This window comes from Phodopus roborovskii, unplaced genomic scaffold (assembly GCF_943737965.1).
Source record: "Phodopus roborovskii unplaced genomic scaffold, PHOROB, whole genome shotgun sequence".
Classification (NCBI taxonomy): domain Eukaryota; kingdom Metazoa; phylum Chordata; class Mammalia; order Rodentia; family Cricetidae; genus Phodopus; species Phodopus roborovskii.
The window spans coordinates 65622234-65647861 of NW_026126418.1; the positions used below are offsets into that span (position 1 = coordinate 65622234).

At 39.7% G+C, this 25628-nt stretch overlaps 1 protein-coding gene across 8 annotated transcripts in view; it reads right to left on the bottom strand.

Moving 5' to 3' along the window:
* The window catches only part of Ehmt1 (euchromatic histone lysine methyltransferase 1), a 151161-nt gene that overhangs the window by 23574 nt on the left and 101959 nt on the right, over positions 1–25628 (bottom strand). For 6 of the 8 annotated variants that reach the window (XM_051184755.1, XM_051184756.1, XM_051184758.1 and 3 more), the window contains 7 exons: positions 24049–24192; positions 23031–23257; positions 21638–21805; positions 20513–20595; positions 19242–19348; positions 9019–9141; positions 1245–1346 (listed from right to left, as the gene is read on the bottom strand). In XM_051184755.1, coding sequence (XP_051040712.1) covers positions 1245–1346; positions 9019–9141; positions 19242–19348; positions 20513–20595; positions 21638–21805; positions 23031–23257; positions 24049–24192 — 954 coding nt within the window. The remainder of the gene's footprint in view (positions 1–1244; positions 1347–9018; positions 9142–19241; positions 19349–20512; positions 20596–21637; positions 21806–23030; positions 23258–24048; positions 24193–25628) is intronic. The other 2 variants (XM_051184763.1, XM_051184761.1) reach the window with 1 other exon arrangement.

Below are 25628 nucleotides of genomic sequence, written 5' to 3' on the forward strand. Positions count from 1 at the left end.
CACACTTGCATGCCATTGTAGACACACACATAGCCTCCACAAATGAAGATGATCTCTCTGTAGTTGACTATTGGCATCATCTGAGACAATGGGAACATAAAAATACAAACAGTACATCAAAGACCAGCCCAGACTGACAAGGAATGGAATGCCTCACAGCAATCCAACAGAATGAATAAAGATATAATGCTAAGGGCAATTAAAATAAATCAGGCCATGCTACTTTTAAACAATGAAAAAGGAAGGGAGGGAGGTTCAACTACAAGCTGCTACTTTTTAGTCTATGTAGCAGGAGAGCATAGACAGGACAATACAAGGAGCCAGGCCTAAAGCAAAATGGCAGATAGTACCTGGGCTAAAAGGCTGGGAGATGAGGGAGATAGAAATGCAGCCACAAAACAAAAATCAAAGGGCCCTACCATGGTGTGTGTGCAGTCTTGAAGCTACCTTTTCTTAGATCATTTGCTGGACTAACATGTATTTGTAGATATCTACAGTGTACCTGGCACCGATAAGGCACCAAAGATAAAGGAACTGGTGAAACACAACCTTATTACTGACAGCAGGGGAGTCAGGTCAGTAAATACACGTGGTGAGACAATGTCAGTGCAAAGGAACAAATATATCTAGGAAGAAAGCCCAGGTGCCCAAAAAGAGGGCAGAAACTATATCATGGGCATGGGAGTTTGGGAGACACTAAAGAGTCATGAGGAAGCCTAGCAGAATACCAAGGATGGAACCATCAGGCAAGTATTACAGAAAGACCCTACAGAGCATGTGGGAAATGTGGGGATGAGGCCTGTGCTAGACATCAGCTACAGTCATCTGGAAAGAGGAAACCTCAGATAAGAAAATACCTCTATCAGATTGGTTGTAGGCAAGTCTGTGGGGGCATTTTCTTGTTTCATAATTGATATGAAAGGGCCCAGCCTACTTTAGTCACCTCTACCCCTGGGCAGGTGGTCTTAGAATATATAGGAAAGCAAACTGAGCAAGCTATGGGAAGCAAGCCAGTAAGTAGTATTCCCCCATGGTCTCTGCCTCCAGATCCCTACCCTGACTTCTATCAATAATGGAGAGTGTAACCTGTAAGATGAGATAAACCCTTTCATCCTCAAGTTACTTTTGGCCATGGTGTTTATCATAGCAATAAAAACTAAGACAAGGCCTTTCAAGATCTGAACTAAGAGGATGAAATGAAGGAGGTGGGACAGTAATGCCATTGAACAGGGAAATGGCTTTACCTGGCAGTTGACATCCATCTGTCCATTTGAAAGCAGATACTGAACCACATCATAGTGCCCTTTCTTGGCAGCCAAGTGCAAACATGTGGAGCCCTCTGCATCCTGCAATACAAATATCATTCAATCCAGAAAAACCATCTATGATTTGGTTCTTGATGCAAACCAGAGAACCTACGCTGCCAGCCCAAAGAGGAATTGAACCCACCCAACTGAAGTCAGGCTGAAAGGACCAGAATTCTGTCTCAAGGGCCCAGGGTCCACAGGGAATAGACAAGACCCAAGTCCTTTGTCCCAACTAAGGAGACCTACAAGCTGGAAGAAACCCTGCTCTAATCACACATACCTATAGAATGTGTACACCATGATGAAGAACTTGGCCATTTTTACCCACCCTGAACTAGATGGTCATAACCAGAATGGTTTGCCAACTCCTGCCAAAAACAGTTAACATGAATATGGGGCCTATCCAGGCCACAGCTGCTCCTTAAAGGACTCTGGAGAGCTAATCATGGTCACCAAGCACATGGAAAACAGAATGGATTGATGGCTCTTACTAGAGCCACTCACAAGCAAAGAGTTTAAAACAAGATGAAAAGAATAGGCAGCAGGCAAACTTGCCCTATAGATGCAATTCTAATTCTGCCTACTGCTTTCTGTATCCTTTGGTGCTGAGCATATTCCATTAGTTCTGCTTCCTCCTGGATTCTACACACATCACACTACCTTACAGTATAATAATAATAATGATAACAAATAATAATTTTTATATTTAAATAAAAGGCACTGATAAACAGCTCCACATAACAAAAACCTGAATACACCCACCAGGCCAGGCATTGCTCTTCTGCTCCTATTTTCACTGGTCACAAGGATATATGGCCATTGCTCTTAAAGACAAGTCATCTCTGTAATGACCTTATCTCAATTACCTTTATCTCTACTCTATCTCAGAGTTCAAACCCTGGATTTTAACACATCATTAGACACACATCAGTATATCTTCTGAAGGAGTCTGTATGCCCAATTGCATGTTACTGATATTGACAAATGACACTGGAAGACTGTTGCAGGTTTTAAGAATGGTGGTAGCACATATGGCAGAAAGGACTGGTAGCTAGCTTAATTATTTAGTACACAGTAGGCAGGAAGGCAGTTACACATGCATGCACGCACCCCCCCACACACACACACACAAGCTTCAGGGCACCAAGATGTGTATATGTACTCCACACAGAAGGAGAGCAGTGTACGAAGGAGTTGGTTCTCACAAGGTACAGACAGGAGAATAATTTAGCCAAAGGAAACTCACAGGACCAAGACATGAAAGTAGTAAATAGGAACTTCTGGCTGGGAAAGGCAGTAGGATACTGTTCAAAGCAGTCAGTTGTACAGTCTACAAATACAACTGAAGTTTTTGACACAATCACTATAGAGATATTCACACACCTTGCTTCCTTTTTCATTCAACCACTCACACACACAAGGATAATGGCTCTTGAATTTAGTATCTAGTTTTCTGATACATTTCAATACTTCTATAATCCAACAGTGGGGCCCTTGAATAATTTATAATAGTGTACATTATTCCACAAGTTCTCTACAACTCCTTTTAATTCAGTGTGGTATTTTTAATTCTTCATTGCCTTTACTTTTTTCCATGTGTATGGATATGTGGTTTTTTTTTTTTTTTTTTGTACTATATGTGTTTTATTCAGTATGTGCTTTGGCTGTATGTATGCCAATGTACCACGTGCCATGGAGGTAGTAAAAGGCATCAGAATTCTTGGGACTGGAATTACAGATTATTGTAAGTCAACATGTAGATACTGGAAATTGAACCTAGTTCTCTGAAAGAGCAGCCAATGCTCTTAGATGTGGAACTATCTCTCCATAACCTCACTGGTTATATTTCGCTGAGGTAAAACTAGCCCTAGATTCTACATTCCCAGCTGAGGAATACAGAGCTATTTCTCACTGTTTGCTATTTAAAGATGTGTTAAACAAATACAATGTTTCCTTCTTTGCCTGTGCCAGGTCAGTCACATAAGGACTATCAGGATCTTCACTGCAATGACAAGCTGCTACCCAGGAGATATCCATCTCACCCACAAACACATGTACCTGCAGCTCTGTACCCTGCCAGGTATTTTCAACATTACAATGCTATCTTAGTCAGGTTCTAAAAGTTGAGTTCTGTTTTGCTTTGTTTTTTGTTTTTTACATTTAAAACTGTAATTTCATTGTCTATGGGATGCTTGTATTCTTGTCCATTTTCTTTTTAGTTGTTTACTATGTAATCATAAAGATAATCTTCCCTTTTAGTTTCTGGAAGTTCTATCAGTTCATCTTTTGAATATGACCTTTAGGTTTATAATCTATACAGTGAGAGTTTGTTCCACCCTGTCACCCATACCAAGTCCATCTTCATTCTAAGATACCATTGCTGATGTGTGTGTGCATGTGTGTATGTGTGTTTCCCATCAGAAGTTCATTCTGCAGCCAAGACTGCTGGCACAGGTGGTTTAAATATTCTACTTTTCCATGTTATCTATTTGTTTCATCTGGTTTTATGCACTTCCTGTATGGCAGCTACAAAAACTGTTTTTCTTGATTCCACTTTACTTTTCTTACTAGCATTTTTTTTCCTCTCTTTAAGGCTGTATTAGTATAATATTTATTTCTAGTACTGGAAAGAGATGGCCCAGTGGTTAAAATCATCTATACTCCAGTGGGGGGGGGGGGGGGGCCTGAGTTCAGTTCCCAGCAACTGTATCATCACGTGGCTCATGACTCCAGAACTCCAGCTCCTGGAGAATCTGATGCCCTCTTTGGTTCTTCTCAGGTACCTATACTCATATGCATATACGCACAAAAGACACATCACATAATTAAAACTAACCTTTAAAAAAAGTCCCACTAAATAAGCAACATTATTAACTACATTCTACATATGTACCCTTATTTCCACAGCAGTTCTCGCCTCTTATCAAGAAAACTTCTCTTTCCATCAGATGGAGACCACTAAACAAAAGCCCAACAAATGCAGAGTTCTGAAGCCTCATCTCAATTGATATGTCTACAACACAACATAAGGCTCAGGGATTATTGCAGAAGAGGGGGTGGAAAGATTTTAAGAACCAAGAGAACATGAAGTTTTCTGTGAGACTGTATCTCCTAGCAATGCCACAGAGACTATATCCATGAAGTTTCAACTACATGACTGCCAAAATACAAACTGAACAAGGATGACACCAATAAACATACTAATGTGGGTGGGGAAAAGCTCACAAGGACTCAATCCTAGACAAAGAACTATAGGAAAGTAAGGAAAGCTAGGAGTGGGAGAAATGGTGTTCCCCAGGGAATAGCCCACAAATAGGCTATCAAATACCAAACCGTAGGATCTGAAAACCTATACACATAAGAAATCTACAGACTGAGAAGGTCGTCTTTATATATTTAGGAATATATATTATTATGTTACATACATACTTATGTACGCATCAATAATTAAAGAAAAAGAAGCCATGAATTCCAAAGTAAGCATGTTGGGGGGGGGGGGTGGAAGGAGGAAAAGGAAGGGGGAATTGATATAAAATTAAAAAACATTTTAAAAAGCATTATTTGTCTCTAACTAATTAAGTCTACTTAAATAGCATTTTGACCTCCTACAATAAAATAACGTTACAAAGTGATCCCACTTCCTTTTTCTGTGCTATTGTCATATAATTCATTTATAAACCTGTATAAACTCAATCTTATGTAGCCTTGTTTTAAAATTTTTACAGAAGTGAGTCTGGGTATAGTGCAGATTCATAACAGGCCTCAGCACCACACCTACCTTCTGTGCCACAAGATCCAAGAGGAAGATCAGATGAGAATGGGTGTTAAAAGGAAGACCCCAAGTGTAGATTATCAAAGTTGTTGGCTAAATTTATTCCTGCCAAGGTGGAAACAAAGCACTCCCAACCCCACCAAAGGCCCCAGCTAAGGATAAGTCATGAGACAAAAACAAATAAAGCAAAGAAGGGGGGAAAAGGGTAAACAGGTGACTGTGGCTAGCAAAGCAACAATGAATCTACTTGTAGAAATCCCGCAGAAACTGAGAGGTCCAGTTTGACTAATCAGGAGGCATGCCCATCCATGTTGCACAATCCCAACCAACTACTCTGAATGTAAGTTTTTAGTAAACAGGAGCATTTTAAAAGTGAGAAATCCTATTTTTTAAGTGTAAATGGCTTTAAGAAGTATAATCACCAGAACATAGTGGGATGCTGAACCATGGGAGGCTGTGACTGGTTCAGGTAACAGTCTAACATTCCATGTAGGGGGAAAAGGTTTACATCATACAATACAAAGCATACTTTATGGAAATTTGGAGTCTCAGTCATATACTTAATGTATATTGACTATTTTAAATTACTTCTAGTCTCATGTTTTTAGAACTGTTTCCTTTAAAACAAAACAAAATACTTAGTCCTTGTCTGGTCAAAACTGTGAGCCAAGTAGGGCATGGTGGTACATGCCGTTAGTCCCATCATTTGGGAGACAGAGGAAGATCTGAGTTTGAGCCAGTTTGTGGTCAGTCAAGACTACTTAGAGAGCCTCGGTCTCAAAAAAAAAAAAAAAAAAAAAAAAACTATTGGACAAAATAACAGAAAACAAAAAGAAAAACTCTACAATCTTTAACATCTCTAGATGAGGTAGTCAGATTCCACAATGTGCTATGAAAGATAAAAACTGTGGTATATGGCAAAATAGTAAGTAAACCAAAGTAAAGATACTAGAATCTGATGTTATATGTGATCACCTTAAGAAAAAAATTTTCACCAAGATTTAAGCTGGAACATCACTGTAATAACTGTTTTTGAAAAAAAAAAAAAAAAAAAGTGTGATACATGGCTCTCGGTTTTTTGGTACATGTGTTGTACTGCATACAATCTGAAATGTCTGTGTACAGCTCCTTAATTAATAAAATCTAGTTATTAAAAAAAATTTAAAGAACAGCTTTTATATTCATTTTATTATTTGAGACAGAATCTCACTGTGTAACCCAGGCTGCATGCTTCTGCCTTCCAAGTGCTAGGATTATAGACATGCATCATCATGTCTAGATTTCTTTCCTCTGGCAAAATGACAACCTCTTCTTATCCACATCTGGACCACTGCAGGTCAACTTGGCAGCAGGTACTGGGTGTCTGTCAATATGCGACCACAGGTTTGCTCTGGTCATTCTAGAATTTCTCTTTTCTGTTTTATTAAATAATTTATTTTTATTTTATAAGCATTGACTGGTGTTTTGCCTGCATGTATGTCTGTAAGAGAGAGTCAGATCCTCTGGAACTGGAGTTAGACAGTTGAAAACTGCCTTGTAGGTGCTAGGCTAGAGGATCCAGGTTTAATTCCTAGCCTCACAAATATATGCTAAACATGCAATCTACCACGACATGACATCCCTACACCCCTATTCTTTATATTATTTAGTATACTATGTCATAAAATATTGCATTTCTTTATTTCAAAAAAAAATTTTTTCCCAGTCTCATGCACCAAGTCTAGCCCTGAAGTCACTCTGTAGCCAAGGGTAATAACCTACAACTACTGATCTGGCCCCTACCCCCCTCCCTCTACCTCCTGGAGTGTAAAGTTTACAAGCCTGCCCTATCTCCCAGTTTATATGGTATTGGGGATTAAACCCAGGGATTTTTGAACATGCAAAGCATTCATTCCATTAACTGAGCTATACCCTCAGCCCAATAACTTTTATTTTACTATCTTTTTTTATTATTACTATTTTTGGTTTGTTTGGGGTTTTGATATAGAGCCTTACTATGTGGTTTTGACTGGCCTACAGCTCACTACATAGACCAGGCCACCCTTGAACTCATAGAGATCCTCCTGCCTCTATCTTCTAAGTGTGCCACCACACTAGCCTTCTAAGTTTTAAGTGTACAAGTCAGTGTAATTACATAATGTTAAACAATTATCATCACTGTTTCGATAATGTTTTCATTACCTGAAATAAAAACCCTACAATCATCACACACAACTACCATTCACTGTTTCTACACGTGCTAACGTAATCTTTTCTACACTCTGTTCTCTGACACTATCTAGGAAGCTCATATAAAAGGTTATGGTACTTATGCTTTGAATCTAGCTTTATGTTTTTATTTTGTTTTGCTTTGAGACAGGGTTTCTCTGTGCAGCCCTGGCTATCCTGGAACTAGCTCTGTAGACCAGGCTGACCTTGAACTCACAGAGATTTACCTGCCTCTGCCTCCCCAGTGCTGGGATTAAGGTGTGAGCCATCAATGCCTGGTTGTGTCTAGCTTTTAACACATTAACCCCTGGGCTGCCACATCTCTTTACTGCTCCTGACTATGGACGAATGCCATTCTGCTGAGTAGATTGACCTCTTGTTCATTAACGTAGTAAAGGATAACTGAGTTTATTTCTGCAATGAATAGTGCTGTTCAGGCTGTTTTGTAAGTCTTGGTTATATACCTAGGGTAGAATTGCTGAATCACCAAGGAATTACATTATTTTGAGATAGATTCTTACTATGTAACCTAGTTGGGCCTAGAAGTCATGATCCTTCTACCTCTGTATTGTGACTACTGTGATTATAGGTTTTACTACCTTGTAAAATATGTAATTTTAACTATTATGTTCAGTTCTTTGATCCATTTTGCACATATATGGTATGACTACATTTTTCAACATGAATACAAAGCTTTCCCAGAGCCATTTGTTGAAAGTTGCTTTAAACCAACTAACACAAAAAAACGATTTATTTAACTGCAAGAATATAGAAATATATAGCAGACATGGTGATGCATACCTATACCACAGTACTTAGGAGCCTGAAGCAGGAGGATCACAAGTTCTAAGCTCATAATATAGAAGACTCTCTCTCAAAAAATGAAAAAAGAAAAATGTAACTTAAGTCAATTTTGCATCCTATTATTTATTAAATTAATTTACCACTCTAACAATACTTTTGTTAATCCTTTAGGTTTTCTACACATAAGATCACATTAACTATAAACTGAGGACTATTTAAGTTCTCTTTTCAATTTGGATAGCTTCTATTTCTCTGGTTTCCTAACCACTCTAAACAAAAGTAGGAATGCACAATGAATGAAGAAAGCAAAAGAGCTTCATGGCCAACTCCTTATTGTTCATTTGTCTATTATTGGCACAATAGGTAGAACCAGTGCTTACTAGGAAATCTTTCCTAATAGGCCAAGTCACGTGTACTTATAGTTCTCATCAGAAACATCCCCAAAGGCTGTTTTAAAAGTCTGATTCCCAGCTTAAAGTCTGTGGGATTTTCAGAAGGTAGAGCCTGGCTGGCAGAAACAGGTCAACAAAGAGGAGGGAGCTCTACAAGTTGTACCTGCTCCTGGGCCTGGCTTACACCCTCTGTCTCTCATCTGTCAGCACAAAAAAAAAAAAAAAAAAAAAAGCTGCTGTTGCTACAAGTCGCCGCTGCTAAGTGCCATGCCTCCTGCACTATGAGACACCTAAAACCCTCTGAAGTCATAAGCCAAAAATAAAGCTTTACTCCCATAAATAATTTGGTCAGACATTTTATCACAGTGATAAAAAAATAACTACCAAGAAAGTACAGATGTTATCTATGATAGACAACAGGGTAAATGTCCTATCGCAACACATTTCTGTATGAGCTTCTAAGAAAAACTGTCTCCTGTTCATCTAAGAAACATCTACACATGAAATAGGAATATGAACCTGACTGGGTGGGTACCTTCGGATCCACCTGTGCTCCGGCCTTGATGAGGTACTTCACTGCATCCAAGTGGTTGTTTTCTGCAGCCTCCATCAATGGTGTCCGCTGATCTTCTGAGCAAGCGTCAATATTGGCACCCGCCTAGTAAAACAAAGATTGTTGAGATGCGTTTAGGGCACTTTCTGCATCCTCCATCCCAGTAAGTAAAAGAGGTACAAGGCTTTTGCATTTGTCATAAAGAGATTTAACAACATTAAAACTGTTCTACTGGTCAGCTCTGCCTGATTTTTCAAAACTGCATTCAAGACATACTAACTAAAAGCAGGGCTATTCAGTGGTAGCGAACAAATGAATAGGCCCTGGATTCCATTTCTAGCACCCATATACTCAACACACTTGACACCCCACACACACTCTCACAGAGACAGACACAATTATTCTATCAGGCTCTACCTCAGCAGAATATTTTTGCTAGCCTTCATTTCCAAATTCATCTGACACAGGCACAGTAGGATATAGAGATGTCTAAGAAGGGAACCTCGGGGGAGAGAAAAGCATGAGAGGGTAGAGGATGCCCCATCAGTCAGTTAAATATTTTCCAGAACAAAACCAGCTTCAAGTGATAAGAATTTGAAATAATTTATAATTTTTTCACTAAAATAAAGAGGCAAGTGGCTGCTGACAGTTGAGCCTTCTCCACAGGATTCTCTGTCTAGCTTCTAAGATTAAGGACAAAGAGCTAATACTTATAAAGTAAAATTTTAAAGCAATAAAATAAAAATAGTACTCTTGCTATCAATAAAAAATAAAAATAAAAAAATAAAGCTGAAGTCCAGAGATGTGCTCCAAAAAGGAGAAGTGTTGCTTCACAGAGCAGGGAGCAGAGATCAAGTGATCACAGCAGTGAAACAGAAACATGTAGAGAAAACATGGTTGCTTTAAAAAAAAAAAAAAAAAAAAACAAAACAAACAAAAAACCCTGAAGACTTTCCTTGTCCCTGTTCTCCTGAGGCAGACAGGACTTTTCCTGTCTCCCTCTTCTCTTCTGTCCTCTCTCTGTGTCTCTTTACCTCTTTTCTCTTTCCTTCCCCCTCCTTCCCCTTCTAATAAAACTTCTCACTTGTGTGTGGGGGGACTGAAAGCAAGGGAAAGCCAGAACTAACTTTAATAAGTAAATACCTTTTAAAACAGAGATTGAAGGAAGCAGAAGTGCTGGGCAAAGGTACTAGCTGCACTATGAAGGCAAAATAAAGCTGCTAATGTTACAGAGCACACACAGCTCTTCTATGACACACTCACACAATGCCACACACACACACACACACTCTCATACTCACACATACTCACGCCCATCACAGTGAAGATCCAAGAGCACCTACAACAGCCCATCCCTAGACTTCCTCGTCAAGTCAGGCAAAGAGCTAGGACTCAAGCTGGACAGCATGACAGAACCAAACCTGTAGGCAGCCGGGCACTCTGGGTGGGGGACCAAGGCTTTTTGGAGAACCGAGGTGCTGGTGACACTGGATCATGCCAACATTAGACCTACATATACGCAGATGCCCTCCACAGATAGCAGCCAAGTCACCCCCAAATATCACTGATCATGGCCCGGGAAAACAAAATAATCAAGGCAATGTAAAGGGTAGGAGGCATAAAATTAAGGCCCACCAGGTAACTAATCGATAAAGACAGAAATTAAAAAATATATATTCTTCACTGATAGGCTCTACCACACCTCCATCATGACTGATGCCAATCCTGGATGTGGTGTATGGAACCACTGTGAAATTGGCATGACCTTCATTGATAGGTCCCCAAGCCCTCTCTGTAAGGGAGCAACCCTAAAGAGGGATAGTAACAGAGAAGGAATGGGATTTGGGGGGGGGGGTAAGTGTCTCTCATCAAGCCTAGTTATATCTCCTCTGCCAACCCACCAGTTACCCTTCAGAACCCTAGCACAACAATGCTACTTGAAAGAACAAAGTGTTGTCAATGAGTAGATATCCACAGGCTCACACTACTAGATAGGGCAGCCAGGCATAATGGTGCTTCAGTGGACAATGCTCTCTTAGTCCAGGAGCCAAACCACGGGCATCCACGAAAAGAGGAAGGGAAAACTCCAGACCAGAGGGGCACTTTCTGCAAAACTAGAATGCCTTCCATTCATGTTGCCCACTGTGCCCCTAATACCTGAAAAACAAGCAGCACGCTGTCACTTTAAATCCAAACAACACACATAATAGGACCCTTTATACTGCAGTAGTCATGGACAATCAGCAAAATATAGAAAATGTATATACATACACAGGTACAGAAAGGCCTCATATTAGCAAGCAGGTGAACATAAAAATTGCTCTGAATGGGCCTCTGTGATAACTGATGCTAGTTTCCTGGCTCAAAACCAAGGGAGATGATAATCTCAACTGTCAACTTGATGAGACCAAGAATCACCTGGGAGACAGCCTTTGGGAATAAAGTGTGTTGATTGAGGTAGGAAGAACTGCCCACTGTATAGGCAGCATTATTCCCTAGGTTATAATCCTAACTGTATATAAAGAAAGTGAGCTCAGCATAAGTATCCATAGTTCATTCTTGACTGTGGATGCAATGGGTATCTCAAGTTCCTGCCAATACAAGCTTCAAACTATAAGCCAAAATAACATTTTCTTTCTTTGCATTGCTTCTTAATTTTTAATTATAAATACAATTATAACACTTCTCCCCTACTTTCCCCCAATTCCTCCCAGGTCCCTTTCCTGTAACCCTTCCTATACTATTCTGCCTTACTCCCTCTCCAATTGATGACCTCTTTTATTCTTGTTGTTTTTACGTGCATATATAAATGCATAAATGTATATGTTCAACCTGCTGACTCCATTTGGTATGGCTTGCTTGTACACGATGGCTGACCACTTTGTATTGGATGAACAATTAGAGATCCATCCCTGAGAGAGTTAATTCTCTCTTTCTCAGAAGTCATTAATTGCTTTGTCTAGGGGTAGGATATGAGATTCCCTGCTTCCATGTTAACATGTCTATAGATATCATCATTGTTTGGGTCTTGTTTAGGCAGTCATATTGTGGGTGTAGCTTCCCTGTCATTTCTAGGAGACACGAACTTACATTATGTTGCTTTTGTCATTATGTTTTATCTTAATAATAGGAAAACTGGTACAAGTAAGAAAATAGTCCAGGGGGCTAGAAAGATGGCTCAGAGGTTAAGCACACTGCATGCTCTTCCAGAAGGCCTAGGTTCAATTCACAACACTCACATGGTGGCTTACCACATCTATAACTCCAGTTACAAGGATCTGACACCCTCTTCTGGCCTACAGGTACCAGGCATGCATGCAGGCAAAATACTGACAGACATAGCACTCTTAAAAAACAAAGTATATTAAAAAAGATGGACTCAGCTGGGAGCACTGCAGAGAAAGAATCTGAAGAGCTGTGACAAAGGAATCAGTCTTCAATGGGGACATGAGACAAAGACTGAAGGTTATATTAAATAGAAGGCATTACACAAGTGCTGTAAACTGGAATAACAACATCCCAGGACACAAGAAAACCTTGAAATAAATATACTCTATTCTTCCTGAAAAACACTGGAAACACTGTTCTAGGGATGAAACACACAAATACAGGGCCTTCTAAGAATGGTACTACAAACACTACAGCTGGGAATTAGACCAAGTGGTTGGTAAGAAATGAGCTGTGCTAGACTTACCCAGACACTGAACAGAAAAAAGTGCCTATACATGTAAAAGGTTACCCAAATACTTATTTCATTTTGTAGTATCTTCAGGCTTACAAGGCACGGTAAATGATACAAATGAAACAGTTCATGTGGCTTCCCGATATGGGCAAACCAGATACCATGACAAAGATGGAAAGCACCACTCTGCCTTAAACAATAATAACAAAAACCGATGTGGGGGAGGCCTGGAACCAGATAAGAAGCAATCCTGGTTTTGATATTGAGCTTCAATCAGAACTCACTTGGACTTAATTATGTACAGCATGTATCATTTAGTTGCTCTATGATTTTTTTAAATAAATAAAGCTAGACACAAAAAATATGTACAAATATATCCAAATTAGCTTAAAGGGTAAAATTAGATAAAAGTGAACCATACATTATTTCAGGGTGGTAAGGGCTGAGACAGACAAACATACCACATTTGGGCTGGCAGCTCTGTTTCTGAGCTCACAGTTAAAACTGGACCCAGCAGTTATAAGTCTACCTTCTAACAATATGTTAAAAAAAACAAATATTAGAGAGGCAGTGGTGGTGCACACATTTAATCCCAGCACTCTGGAGGCGGCGGCAGCAGGTGATCTCTGAGTTTGGATAGCTAGAGCTGTAATACAGAGAAACCCCACCTCAAAAAAAAAAAAAAAAAACAGAATGTTTGCATCTCAAGGAGCTTTTTTTGTATTTAAGACACTTATACATAAACATGCACTTATATATTTAATTCAGGGATTTTGTTTTATGGTATTGGGAAGTGGGCCTAGGGCCCACTTGCATGCTAAGCACATACTGTCTTAGGTATCTTAGGTAATTTTCCTCTTGTTATAAAATACCCTAAGCAAAGCAATGTAAAAAAGGAAGGGTTTATTTTGGTTCAAGGGTATACTCATCACTGGGGAAGAAATCAAGGTCCCATCAGGAAGATAGTGATGAAAGCTTGTGTTCAAGTAGCTTCTTATTTAGGTAGTCTTGGTCCCAAGCCCAGACAATGATGTAGTCCTCCTTTAGGGTTAGTCTTTCCATGTCAATTAACCTAATGAAGATAGTCATAGGCATGCTCAGAGGCTAACCAAATCTAAATAACTCCTTATGGGTATACATGGAGGGTTGTCTCCTAGGTGATCCCAGATCTCCTTAGGTTGACAATCAACACTAACAATGAACATACTACAGTACTGAGCCATATCCCCAGAGAGAACATGGCCAGGAATGGTCTCTTATGTAGAGGAACCCTAACAGGAGAGAACAGAAACAGAAAAGTATCTGCTTCTGGAGATCATATGAGAAAGGACCAAATCATAGACCTGAAGGATTGACAATGATCCTAAGTAGAAATAGGTGAGAATTCAAATCACTGAGGCAAAAGGGCAATTCTTGAAGCATCCAGGAATAAGCAAAACAGCACATATTAAGAGTCAGAAGTCCATACATCAAGCTCAGCATGATGTCTAGAAAACAGACCCACTACTCCAGTCTTCACCCTCCAGGGGCCATAGCACCTGCAGGTCTTAATGGGGAAAGTTTCACAGTCTATGCATAGGAACAGCTCAACCATAGCAAAAACAAGATAATAAATGATTACTCATAGAAACATAACATTAGGCACTTGACTCAGCATCAAAGTATGTATAAATGAAGTTCTGTGCTTGACAGAACAACAACATGTATATAAACATGCATGTACATTTATAAAAACAGCAATAAAAATACCTATATGAGATTTAGAGGCCAGGAAGAGAAACAATTACATGTACAGATTAAAAGGATAAAGGAACAGAAAAAATACTGGAATGTTATTCAAAGAAATAACTACTGAAAACCTTACAAACTTGTAGGAAATGGACCAGAATCAGGAAGCCACAAAGGACCCCAAAATAGATTTCAATCAAAATAGTCTTTAAGGTTAAATTATCAAAAGCTCAAAATCTTAAAACACAACCAGAGAAAACCATTAAGTTAAACACAAAAAAATCCCAATTATAGCCAGCAAACTTTGAAACAGGTGAGAGTCAAATGGTATCTGCAGAGTGCTGAAAGAAAGGGGGAAAAACAAAACAAAACAAAACAAAACAAAACACATTTGCTAGCAGAGAATACACACCTCTAAAAGCTACTACCATCAAGAAACAAAGCAGGGCCAGGCATTAGTGGCACCTGCCTTTAACCCCAGCACTTGGAAGGCAGAGGCAGGCGGATCTCTATGAGTTACAGGACAGCCTGGTCTACAGGGCGAGTGAGTTCCAGGACAGCCTCCAAAGCTACACAGAGAAACACTGTCTCAAAAAAAAAAAAACAAAAAAAAAAACCACAGAAACATAAAACAAAAACAAAAAAGAGGTAGGAACACAGACTTTCAAGACAGCCAACAACAATGGGGACTTTGTCACCAGCTTAGCCATAAGTATAAGATGTCTGATCTTAGAAATGGGGAAAAAAAAATAACTATCATGAAAGCATGCAAATGGACTCATGTAGATAAAACAGGATCAAACCCTGTCTGCACAGAGATTCACTAAACCACAAAGACACACAACAGATGAAAAAGGGATATATAAAAATGAGAGGAACAATGAAAAAGCTGGCAGGATTATATCCTTAACACTAATAACCTTAAAGAGAATAAATTCCCCATATTAAAAAAAAAATACAGACTAAATGGATTTAAATAGCCCAAGATCAGATGATTTGCTGCCAGTAAAAAACTCATTTCAGTAACATACACATAATTCAAGTGAATGGATAGAAAAAGATGTACTTCAGAAAAGAGCAAGTTGATATACTTCAGTAAGACAGATTTTAAGTAAAACAAACAAAACCCAACCAGAGACTGGAAAGATAGCTCAGTGGTTAAGGGAAATTACTCTCTTCTAAAAGACCTGGGTTAGATTCCCAAGACCTACATAGTGTCTCACAATTGTCATTAACTCGAGTTCCATCCAGGTGATCCAAGGCCCTCTTCTGGCCTCCACAGTAACCAGGCACACATATGGTACACAAACATCTATCTAAGCAACATACTCACACATGGGAAATATAACAAAAAAGAAAACTTTAAAGATCACTATATGACATAGTAGTCAATTCAATAAGAGAAAATAACAATTATAATTATATATTTACTCAATATAGGATAACCCAATTATATAAAATAAACATCACATTAAAAAGACAGAGACCACACCAACACAATGTAACTAATTATAGTTTTTATACTACTTTCACTTGATGATCTCATTCAGACAAAAATCAAGAAACAGTGGAATGAAAATTTACTACAGGCCAAAGGAACAAGCCAGACATTTACAGAACATTTCACGTTACAGCTGTAGAATGTAAATTCTTTACATCAGCATATGGAACATTCTATAGGTCAGACCACAAGTTAAGTCTGAATAAAAATTTAAGATTTATTTTATTTTTAATTATTGGTATTGTCTGTAAAGTACACAAGAGCTGGTGTTACAGGAGGCTGTGACATACCACCCACCCCCATGCAACATGGTTTCTGGGACTCAAACTTTGGTTCTCTGAGTAATAAGTATGTGCTCTTAACTGCTGAGCCATCATCTCTCCATCTCTCCAAAACAACTTAGCCTCCCTCACACCAAAAGAAAAAACAATAACAAAAACCCACAACAGCATATATCGCCTATAGCCACAATGAAATAAAACTGGAAATTAACAAAAGAAGAACTTTAATAATGGCATATATACAAAGAAATCCAACAGTATACTCTTAAAACAAGCAATCAGTCAATAAAGAAACAAAAGAGAAATCTAAAATATTTTCTAGAACTGGGAGTTAAGGAGATAGCTTGGAGGGCAAACCTCTTGCCATGTACACATGATAAGAGCTTGTATCCCCAACATCCTTATAAATGTAGAGTTGGCAGGGCACCCTGGCCTGGCTATATAATACTAGTATCTGGGACGAAGAACTAAGGGATCCCAGATGAAAGTTGGCTAACTAGGCTAGGTTAATCTCAAAGCTCTTGGCTTAAATAAAAGAACCCTATCTCTCTAAATGAAGTGGAGATTGACTAAGGAAGGCATCCTCTGACACTGACTCTCTCTCTCTCTCTCTCTCTCTCTCTCTCTCTCACACACACACACGTCCTAGAACAAATGAAAATACAAATTGGAATATAGCAAAAGTAATAGTAAGAAATATATTTATGGCAATAAACCATAGTTAAAAAAATAGAAGTCTCAATTAAATTAATGATGGAATGCTAAGGAAATAGATAAATCCAAAATTAATAGAGAAACAACAAAGATCATAAAAGAAACAAATGAAATGGACATGAATGAAAAATGAGAAAAAAAGATTAGAAGACAAAGTTGATTTTTAGAAAAGATAAAGAAACCGGCAGTTAACCTAACCAAGAAAAGAAAATGCTATCCAAACAAAGGACAAAGTAGATATACATCAACTGACATCACAGAAACACAAAGGTTCATCAAGGATAGCAAGAAACGGGTGACTTTCTGGACATTTAAAACAAAACAAAAATTGAATGCCTGAAAAGTCCAATAAATAACAATACACTGCAATAAAGTCAAAGAAAATGTCTTCCAAAAAGAAAGCCCAGAGTGGACAGTTTCACAACTGAATTTCACCAAATTTCCAAAGATTAATATCAGTATTTCTAAAACTATTGGAGGGGGGGTGGAGAAGACACTCCTCTAAACTATGTCGACAATACCAACACTGACATCACCAAAAGGAACAGCACCAAAGGCTACAGAACAGCTATTTGGCTATAAAGATACAAAAAATCTGACCAAAAATACTAGCAAGTTAATTAAATAACACTTCAGAAATATCACCAGCAACAAGTGATTTCATCCTAAGAATTCTAGGTTGATTCTATATAGGCAACTTCTATCAACTTCTGCACTACAGGAAACAATAAACAGAGTTAATAGATGACCAACAGAACAGAAGGAAGTATTTGTAAAATGGTCATTCAACAAGGTATGGATTTCCAGAACTCACACAACTCATAGCAAACAACCCAATTTTTTAAGAGACTAATGTATCAGACATTTCTCAAAAAAAAAAAAAAAAAAAAAAAAAAAAAAAAAAAAGATAACAAGGACCACAAGTATATGAAAAACTGATCAAAATCACTAATCATCAAGAAAATACAAATTCAAAAAGATAAGTAACAAATGCTATACAAATGTGGAAAAGAAAAATGCTTACATCCTGAATGGACAGCCAAATGACCACTATAAAAGACAGTATGGGGGTTTTTCAACTTACAGCAACCAAGTGGTCCAGAAGTATACTCTTGGGTGTGCAACCAAAAGTCTACAACAGCCCTGTTCATAGGAGTTACAACACTGAACCAAACCTACTGTCCACTAACAAATGGGCAATAAACAAAGTGTGGTATATAGACACAATGGAATAGTTGCCATAAATATGACTGTGATTGTGCATTTACAACAACACTGCACATTTTCACTTGTAGGTGGAAGCCAAGGGTGAAAACAGCTGGGGCAGTGGTGGTACATGCATTTAATCCCAGCATTTGGGAGGCAGAGGCAGGCAGATCTCTGAGAGTTCAAGGCCAGCCTGGTCTACAGAGTGAGTTCCAGGATGGCCACGACTGTTTTCAAAGAGAAATCCTGTCTCGACAAACAAAGAGTGAAAGCAGTGGTTAACAAGTTTGGGGGGTGGAGGGGTGGTCTGAAAAGGAATAAAGAGGATGCTTAACGATTACCAGGGTAAGACAGATGGGAAAAAACAACTTTCAGTGTTCTAAAGTCTGCAGGGTAACAGCATTGACACAATTAATTGAATATTTCAAAATAACTAAGAAAGGTTTTTAATTTTCCAACCACAAAAAAATGCTTATATATATTAAAACATCAACCTGTACTATATAAATATAAGCAATTAGGGTGTGTTGAAAAGTTTAAAATTTTAAGTACTCAAATGGTCAGTTTTTAATGTTTAATTAATTATGGGAGACATATGCATACATCACAATATATGTGAAGGTCAGAGAATAATTTGTGTTCTCTTCTTCCACCATGTGAGTTCCAGACGTCAAATTCAGGTTGCCAGGCTTAGTGTCAAGGATCTTTAACTATTCAGTCACCTCACACAGTTCAAGAAGATTATGGACATGATTTAAACAATGAGGGATATGTAATCAGTCACTGAGATTAGAAGAGGAAAAGATCTGGCCTCACTAAGCACCCATCATCTGCAGCACCTTAGTAAATATTAAAGCCAAGTCTAAACTTCATCTAGAAAATAAGCCAAGATACAGCTACACAGCAATGTGGTATTCCACAGAGGCAAATGCCAGAATGGTAGGAGAGGTCAAAAGCCATGGGGCTGGAGGTGCTTTCCTATGGTAGGTAGCATCAAGGTACCACTACAGTGTTAATCTTGACTAGAAATCTAGTGACACTTAGATAAACATTGAGAGGATGAAGAAATCTATTTAAAGTTATCCTTCCGAACCTGAACCAGCATATGGCAGATGTCCACGTGACCAGCCTCTGCAGCAGCATGCAGCGGGGAACGCTTACTCTGGTGCTCCATTTTGAAATTGGGATCAATTCCATCAACTGTAAACAAACACAATTTTACTAATTATATCAGATGCAACCACAATGCACTTCCAGATACATATGATGGCAGACAGGACTGACATGGATATCTTCAAGTTAAAGAGTGAATTTTGGAGCCATGATGAATACCAATATGCCCTGTCTGCAGACAGAAGTCAGGCCCCACTTGTGCTGATAAGACCTAATCCAGCCCTACATAAAACCTGGCAGGCATGCTTAGCGGAGTGTTCTACTGTGCTCATTCCAATTCTTGAGTTCAGACATATTCCTATCTCAGCCTCTTATAAGCCTGTGAAAACAGTTATAAGTGCAAACAGAGCCCCAAGAGCAGACATGTCCTAAGAATAGAAAAGTGTGACCCTGAGACTTACACATTTATTTGTTTCATTTTTACTTTATGAGGACATACGGTCTCACTATGTAGCCCAGGCTGGCCTTGAACTTGAAATCCCTCTGCCATAGGCTCCCAAATATTGAACATTTTTCTAGACATTTAATCAAGAAAACGTGCAAAAAATAATGAAGCAATTTAATACTACATTAAGTCCATGAAGAGTAAAACTATTTTTATAATTACTTGAACTGTCCCATCTTTCCCCTTCCCCTCAGACAAACTTTAGCTTCTTTCATGATTTGCTGTCAGAGAGTTCTTTCATTCACACTTTTCAACCTAAAGATAAACTTCAGAGAGATCAGGCTTAGAACTATGACCTAAGGAATCAAGTTGAGAATGGGCCAACTCCAACAAGTACATTCTCAGGGACAAGTGAGCTAACCCAAGCTCATCAGCTACAAAAGCATACGAGATGCTTACTTCCACAAGTCATCATATTGTACCAGTGCTACTCCTGTCAACACAGAAGCAATGGCTTCCTCGCTGTACATGTCACAACAGGACCCAATCATGCTGCTGTTGCTTTTCCTTCAATGTACATTTCTGCTTAATCTAATAATCACTCAACTAATTTTTAAAAACTAGAAATGCACAGAGGACACTTATAGTGCCATGTAACAGGCTAAATACCAGGAAGCACTTTCTTTCACTAATCAGAGGAATCAAAGAATTATAAACATCAGACAGTGAGATGTGGCTAATGAGAAAAGGGGTAACCAGCAAGGCTCCACTGTGTTCCTTTTGGGGCCTCAGGTGTAGCAACTCACCCAGCATGAGCAGCACCTTCTGAAGCTCACCCTGCCTGGCAGAAAAGTACAGCTGCTTCGGGTGGAAGCGAAGCTTCTTGGGTCTGTAAGAAGTAGAGGACAGCAATCAGGACTAGCCTCTTATTGTCAAAACAGGGCAAGAGGTACATCAGGGCAGGGCAAGAACATCTGCCAGCATGTTTAAAGCCATGAGGTACTACCCACCAAAAGAACAAAAAAAAAAAAAAAAAAAAAAAAACAAACAAACAAACAAACAAAAAACCCAAGTGTTCTTATGTCATAAAACTGTTACACACTAAACCACCACTGGTAATAACATCGAGCCTACTCAGAGCACAGACAAGCTGCTACATTGTAGAGGGTCAGGGAGCCCCAAAGAGTCATGCATTAGTCATCATGTATACTCAAGATGGCATATGAGGTGCCAGCCAGCCAGAATGTCCAGGGTGACTTGTGCAGCTCAAGGGATGACAACTGTCACGGGATGACACCAATTATCCTTTAACAACAAGGAAGGGGCTTGAGCCACCATGTTTGCTATGAAGCTTACATCAATTCCTATACAGGGGGTAGGAAGTGGAGGAGTCAGGAAAGTTCTGGGGCCTGGTCAATGGACAGGGATGAAAGGTTCAGATCAGATGGGCCAGGACAGAGATAGTGACAGGCTATTCATAATGAGGAACAAATGAAGTGAATCATTTTCTTTCCAGGGCAGAGTAAGTCTAGAGGTCACCTTTATAAGCCTCTCTAAAGAGTGGAAGGCTGTCCCTAGGGAAAGAGGGCACAGGCAGACCTGTGAGACAACAAAAGCTGTAGTGTAAGCACTAGCAAATAGCCTGAGTAAGGTGGCCTAATCTAGCCCACACTAGGCAGATATTAGGCAACAAGTTAGATTGTAAGCACTCTAGGAGGCTGCAGGCGGCTCATCCATAAGAGGTTGTCCTTGCTCAAGATAACAAGAATCTCTTGCTCTTGGCATGAATGGATATTTGTAGCAAGCAACAGATCCCAGACAGTGGGAAGTCATATGAGACTGGCACCTTTGATTATTCAGAAAACTGGAAAGTACAAGATACCTCTGGAGAAAAAAACAAAATCAAAAAACAAAACTTGGCTGGCTCTTACTTTTCAGAGTCCAGAGCGATTAGAGCACTTTCCAAGGTTTCCTTTCCTGGGCCCTGGGAAAGGCCAGAAGTTGGCCTCACGAACCCAGCTGGCCCTGCAGGATCGAAGCACTCTGGTGCCTGGGGGACTGTGCTCTGCGATTTGTCGTCCTCTGGGACTCCAGCAATGCTTCATGAGAAGGAAATTATGGAAATGTTTCATTATTTGGAAAACCTTTCTCGTGGAAACCAATGAAAACATAAAATAAGACCTATTCCAACCTGCCTACACAGGCTGCCTCTGAGTAAAATCAATGGCCAATCCATACACTACCTACAAGTCTCAAGGAAGCTACCTGAAATAAAGAATCCCATTCCCCATTAAATGAAACACTCAAAAGTCAGCACAACACTTGTAGGACCTCCACCCACTACCCAAACCTGACTCTAATAAACAAGCTTCAGGCCAAGATCTAGCCAATCTATTGCCTTCCCCCATTGTAAAGAAGGATGCCTACTGGAACTGTGACTTGAAAATGTTGAATTTACCAATTAATATGAAAGCACTACCCAAACCTTTGTTTAGCTGTATATGCATACAATCTGAAGCTTCAAAAAAAAAATTTATTTTTATGTATATGAGTGTTCTATCTGCATGTATACCTTTTTGCCAGAAGAGGGCACCAGATTTCATTATAGGTGGTTATAAGCCACCATGTGGGTGCTGGGAACTGAACCTAAGTCCTCTGGAAGAGTAGCCATCTCTCCTGCAACAATCTGAGGCTTTTAAATGACCTCTAATGAAGCTTTAGGGGTTTTTATTTCTCCTACTGCTGTCTTGTTTATACAACCACCTTCTCTTTTTGTTGAGCAACTTAATGGCTCTGTCACTATTTGGAAAAGATCTCTTCACCATTCCTTATCAGAGAATGGCTGACAGAAGAGAGACTGCAGTCATCTGTCTTATACCCCCACAGCTCTCAAGAGCTTCAGCTAATTTCTATTGGGTTCTTTTAGGAAAGCAATTACATATGTCTATGGAAATACCCTTTATCTTGTCTTCAGCAAGGGCCTTCAACCTTGCACCAAGCAATGTAGGGAGTCCTACAGCAGCTGATAGAATACTTCAGGGTATGGGGGACTGCATTAACGAATGACAAAACCACAAAAGCCTGCACCAGTCAAAGCAGTGTAAAAACTGATTCAACATAGATGATTTTATCAAGCCAAAATGAAAGAGACTTGTGTACAAATGGTATTAAATGAATACTAGTACTTCTTAGAGATAAGAAACCATAATAAATGACAAAGTTCGCCGAGACTTCTGGATAAAGCAGCAGAAACTAATAACTACAGAGCACATATCTTCAAGAATACTATGTGGACAATTTGGCCACAGCAAATTTGTTTTGTACCTGCCCGTGGTAGTGTCAGCCCTGCCCTCAGAAGCCAAGCTCTTCTCCTGTCCAGAGGCCAGGGTCACTGTGGAAGTTGTGTCTGCTTTTGCTATGGTCACCTCTTTGGCCTTAGAAGTCTCTTCCCCACAATGGGGACAGTAGCTGGCATTGTTGACTCGAGAGGCACAGTCCTTATGGAACCTATGAGAGATGCTGCTCTCAGGCTGACATTCCATGAAGTTACCCTGGAGAAAGAAGATGAAAATCCTTTTTAAAATCTGAGAAAAAACATTCAGAAGCTCTACAGAACCAATCAGATTGCACAAGCAAGTAAAAATCCAGTTAGGGTCTGATGACCAACAGGAGAAAAACAAAAATCTCACAAAATAAACAGAGGCCACCAAAGGTCACCTTACTGCCACCACTACTCACTTCCTACCCTCAGTGACCTAGTTAGCTGAGGCCTAACAACAGTCAAGCCACTCCAAACAAGCAAGAGAGCTGTATTCAGCATGATCTAGAAAGCCTACATGGTATGATGGGTAGACAGAATCAGAGTAACAAAGGGGAACATTTCAGTAAGTACCAATTAGAACAGCTATTCTTGCAGAGAAAAGTCAATGGAATTCAGGAGTACTCTATTTCTTAGCAGAAGCATAACAAGGAAAAGTCTAAGAAGGAAACAAGACAGAATTCAAAGGTAAGCCCTCAGAGTAGAAGTTCCTAGCCTAGGCCACAAAGGGGCAGCAGAACAGACCCTGTCCTGTGGGTCTGGTGGATATGGACTTATCTTAAGGACAGAGTCAAAGAAAGACAAGATCCCAGTAACACTGATAGACCATAGAGATTTCAACAGTGGGAGGAGGCATGCCGTCCTCTGCACTCAAGACAGAAATCCAGACTGGGGGCACCGGGTCATTTGTCTATAGTAAGAAAGCTCAAGAATCATGGTGAAAGGATTATGGAATGGGCCCTATATAGGATATGAGTCTCGGCAGAGGACTCCTGAAGCCCGGTGGGCGGGCTGGGCTCTTACCGCAGTGCAGAAGTAGCCGCAGCCAGGACAGCACTGGTGCTTCACCATGCGACCCCGATGGTCTTCACACAGCACCAAGAGTGGTGCTTTGTTGGACGGGCGCATCAGCTCATACTTCACCACGCTGTTTGTACACCGGCCCAACTGCAAGCAGACAAGACCAGGGGTCAGTGACAGAGCTGTGAGATAACAGCTTTCCCACCCACTGGACAATGGAAAGTGCCAGACACATGGGAAGTTCTCAGTAGATAGGAGATACCTGAAGGAGTTGTGAGTTTTCAGAGGCAAGCTAGATTCATCAGCAGTGTGAAGTGCCTGTCATAAAACTGCTAACCCCAACCACCTGAAAACGGAAGTGACTGCTACACAGCCCAGGGATGATGACAATAGATAACCTCATTCAGAAGGTCAGGTGATCAGATAATCAAGGGTTCAGCTTGGGCATAAATCAAGGAAGCCATCAGGATGAGAAGAGACACAGACAATGAACATACTCTAGTTAAGAAGATCAAGGCCATCACAAGCGACCAAGGGGTCATAGTACAATGAGCTCCAAGTGATCCAGCTGGAGTGCCCTACGTATGGAGCCATAGCTGAGATGCAAGAAACAAAGCAATATCTCCTGGATATGCCTGAGGAGTACAAGCAGAGAAAGTACTAAGGCTAAGATTCAAAGACAACTGTCAGACTATAAACAGGTACTTCCCAGTGAGATGCTCTTATGTGTCAAAAAGAGGTGACAGTTTGCTATGCACATAAGAATACTGGTTCACTACATGAAGCTTCTCTGACAGCCAATAAAAAAACAAAACATAGCCCAAAAGGAGACAGTAACTGTTTGGCTATGCTGGTAGTCAAAGAAATAAAACATAGTGTCCACCACTTCTCTGCTCTGGTGGTAGAATGTAATTATTCAACTGGGTTGTAAATTTAGGACAGTAGTCATAGGATCTACCAAAATTATCTGGACCTGAGTTCTGCAAAGTTTCTAGACAACATGCAATATGAAATACAAATCAAAAAGCTCCCCAATGCATCTTTTCTTAAGATTCCACCTAAAAATGCGACTAAGTGTGCCTAGGCGTACCCTAAAGGACATGGCAAGTGAAGCAATAGCAGTATACAAAAAGCAGAACCTGACAGATCAACAAGTGCTTTGTTGAAGCCTACCAAGACTGTTAGAATCAGTGAAGAGGTTCCTTCTTTTAAAGGCAGCCTGAACATTTCCCATATTTGAGGTATAAAATCCAGAATGGGGAAAGCTAAGGCATGTGCATCTTCAAACAGCCACCGTGACACCACCCACACCACCCCATGATTCTCTAGGAATCTTGGTGGAGACAGGTGGACAAAGTCCTTTATCGATAGTGACTGGGTGAGAATGGGTGAGTTATTAAAAAAAAAAAAAAAAAAGTAAAGATATAAAAAAGATGCTAAGAGCAATTCATAACTAATTTTGGAATAAGAGGTTCCATGCATTTAGTATCTGAACTGTTTTATGAAGAGTATGAATTATCTATATGATCATAAAATGATAAAGGAGATTCTGTTCAGCTGCTGCAATGGGAATGGAAATAGAG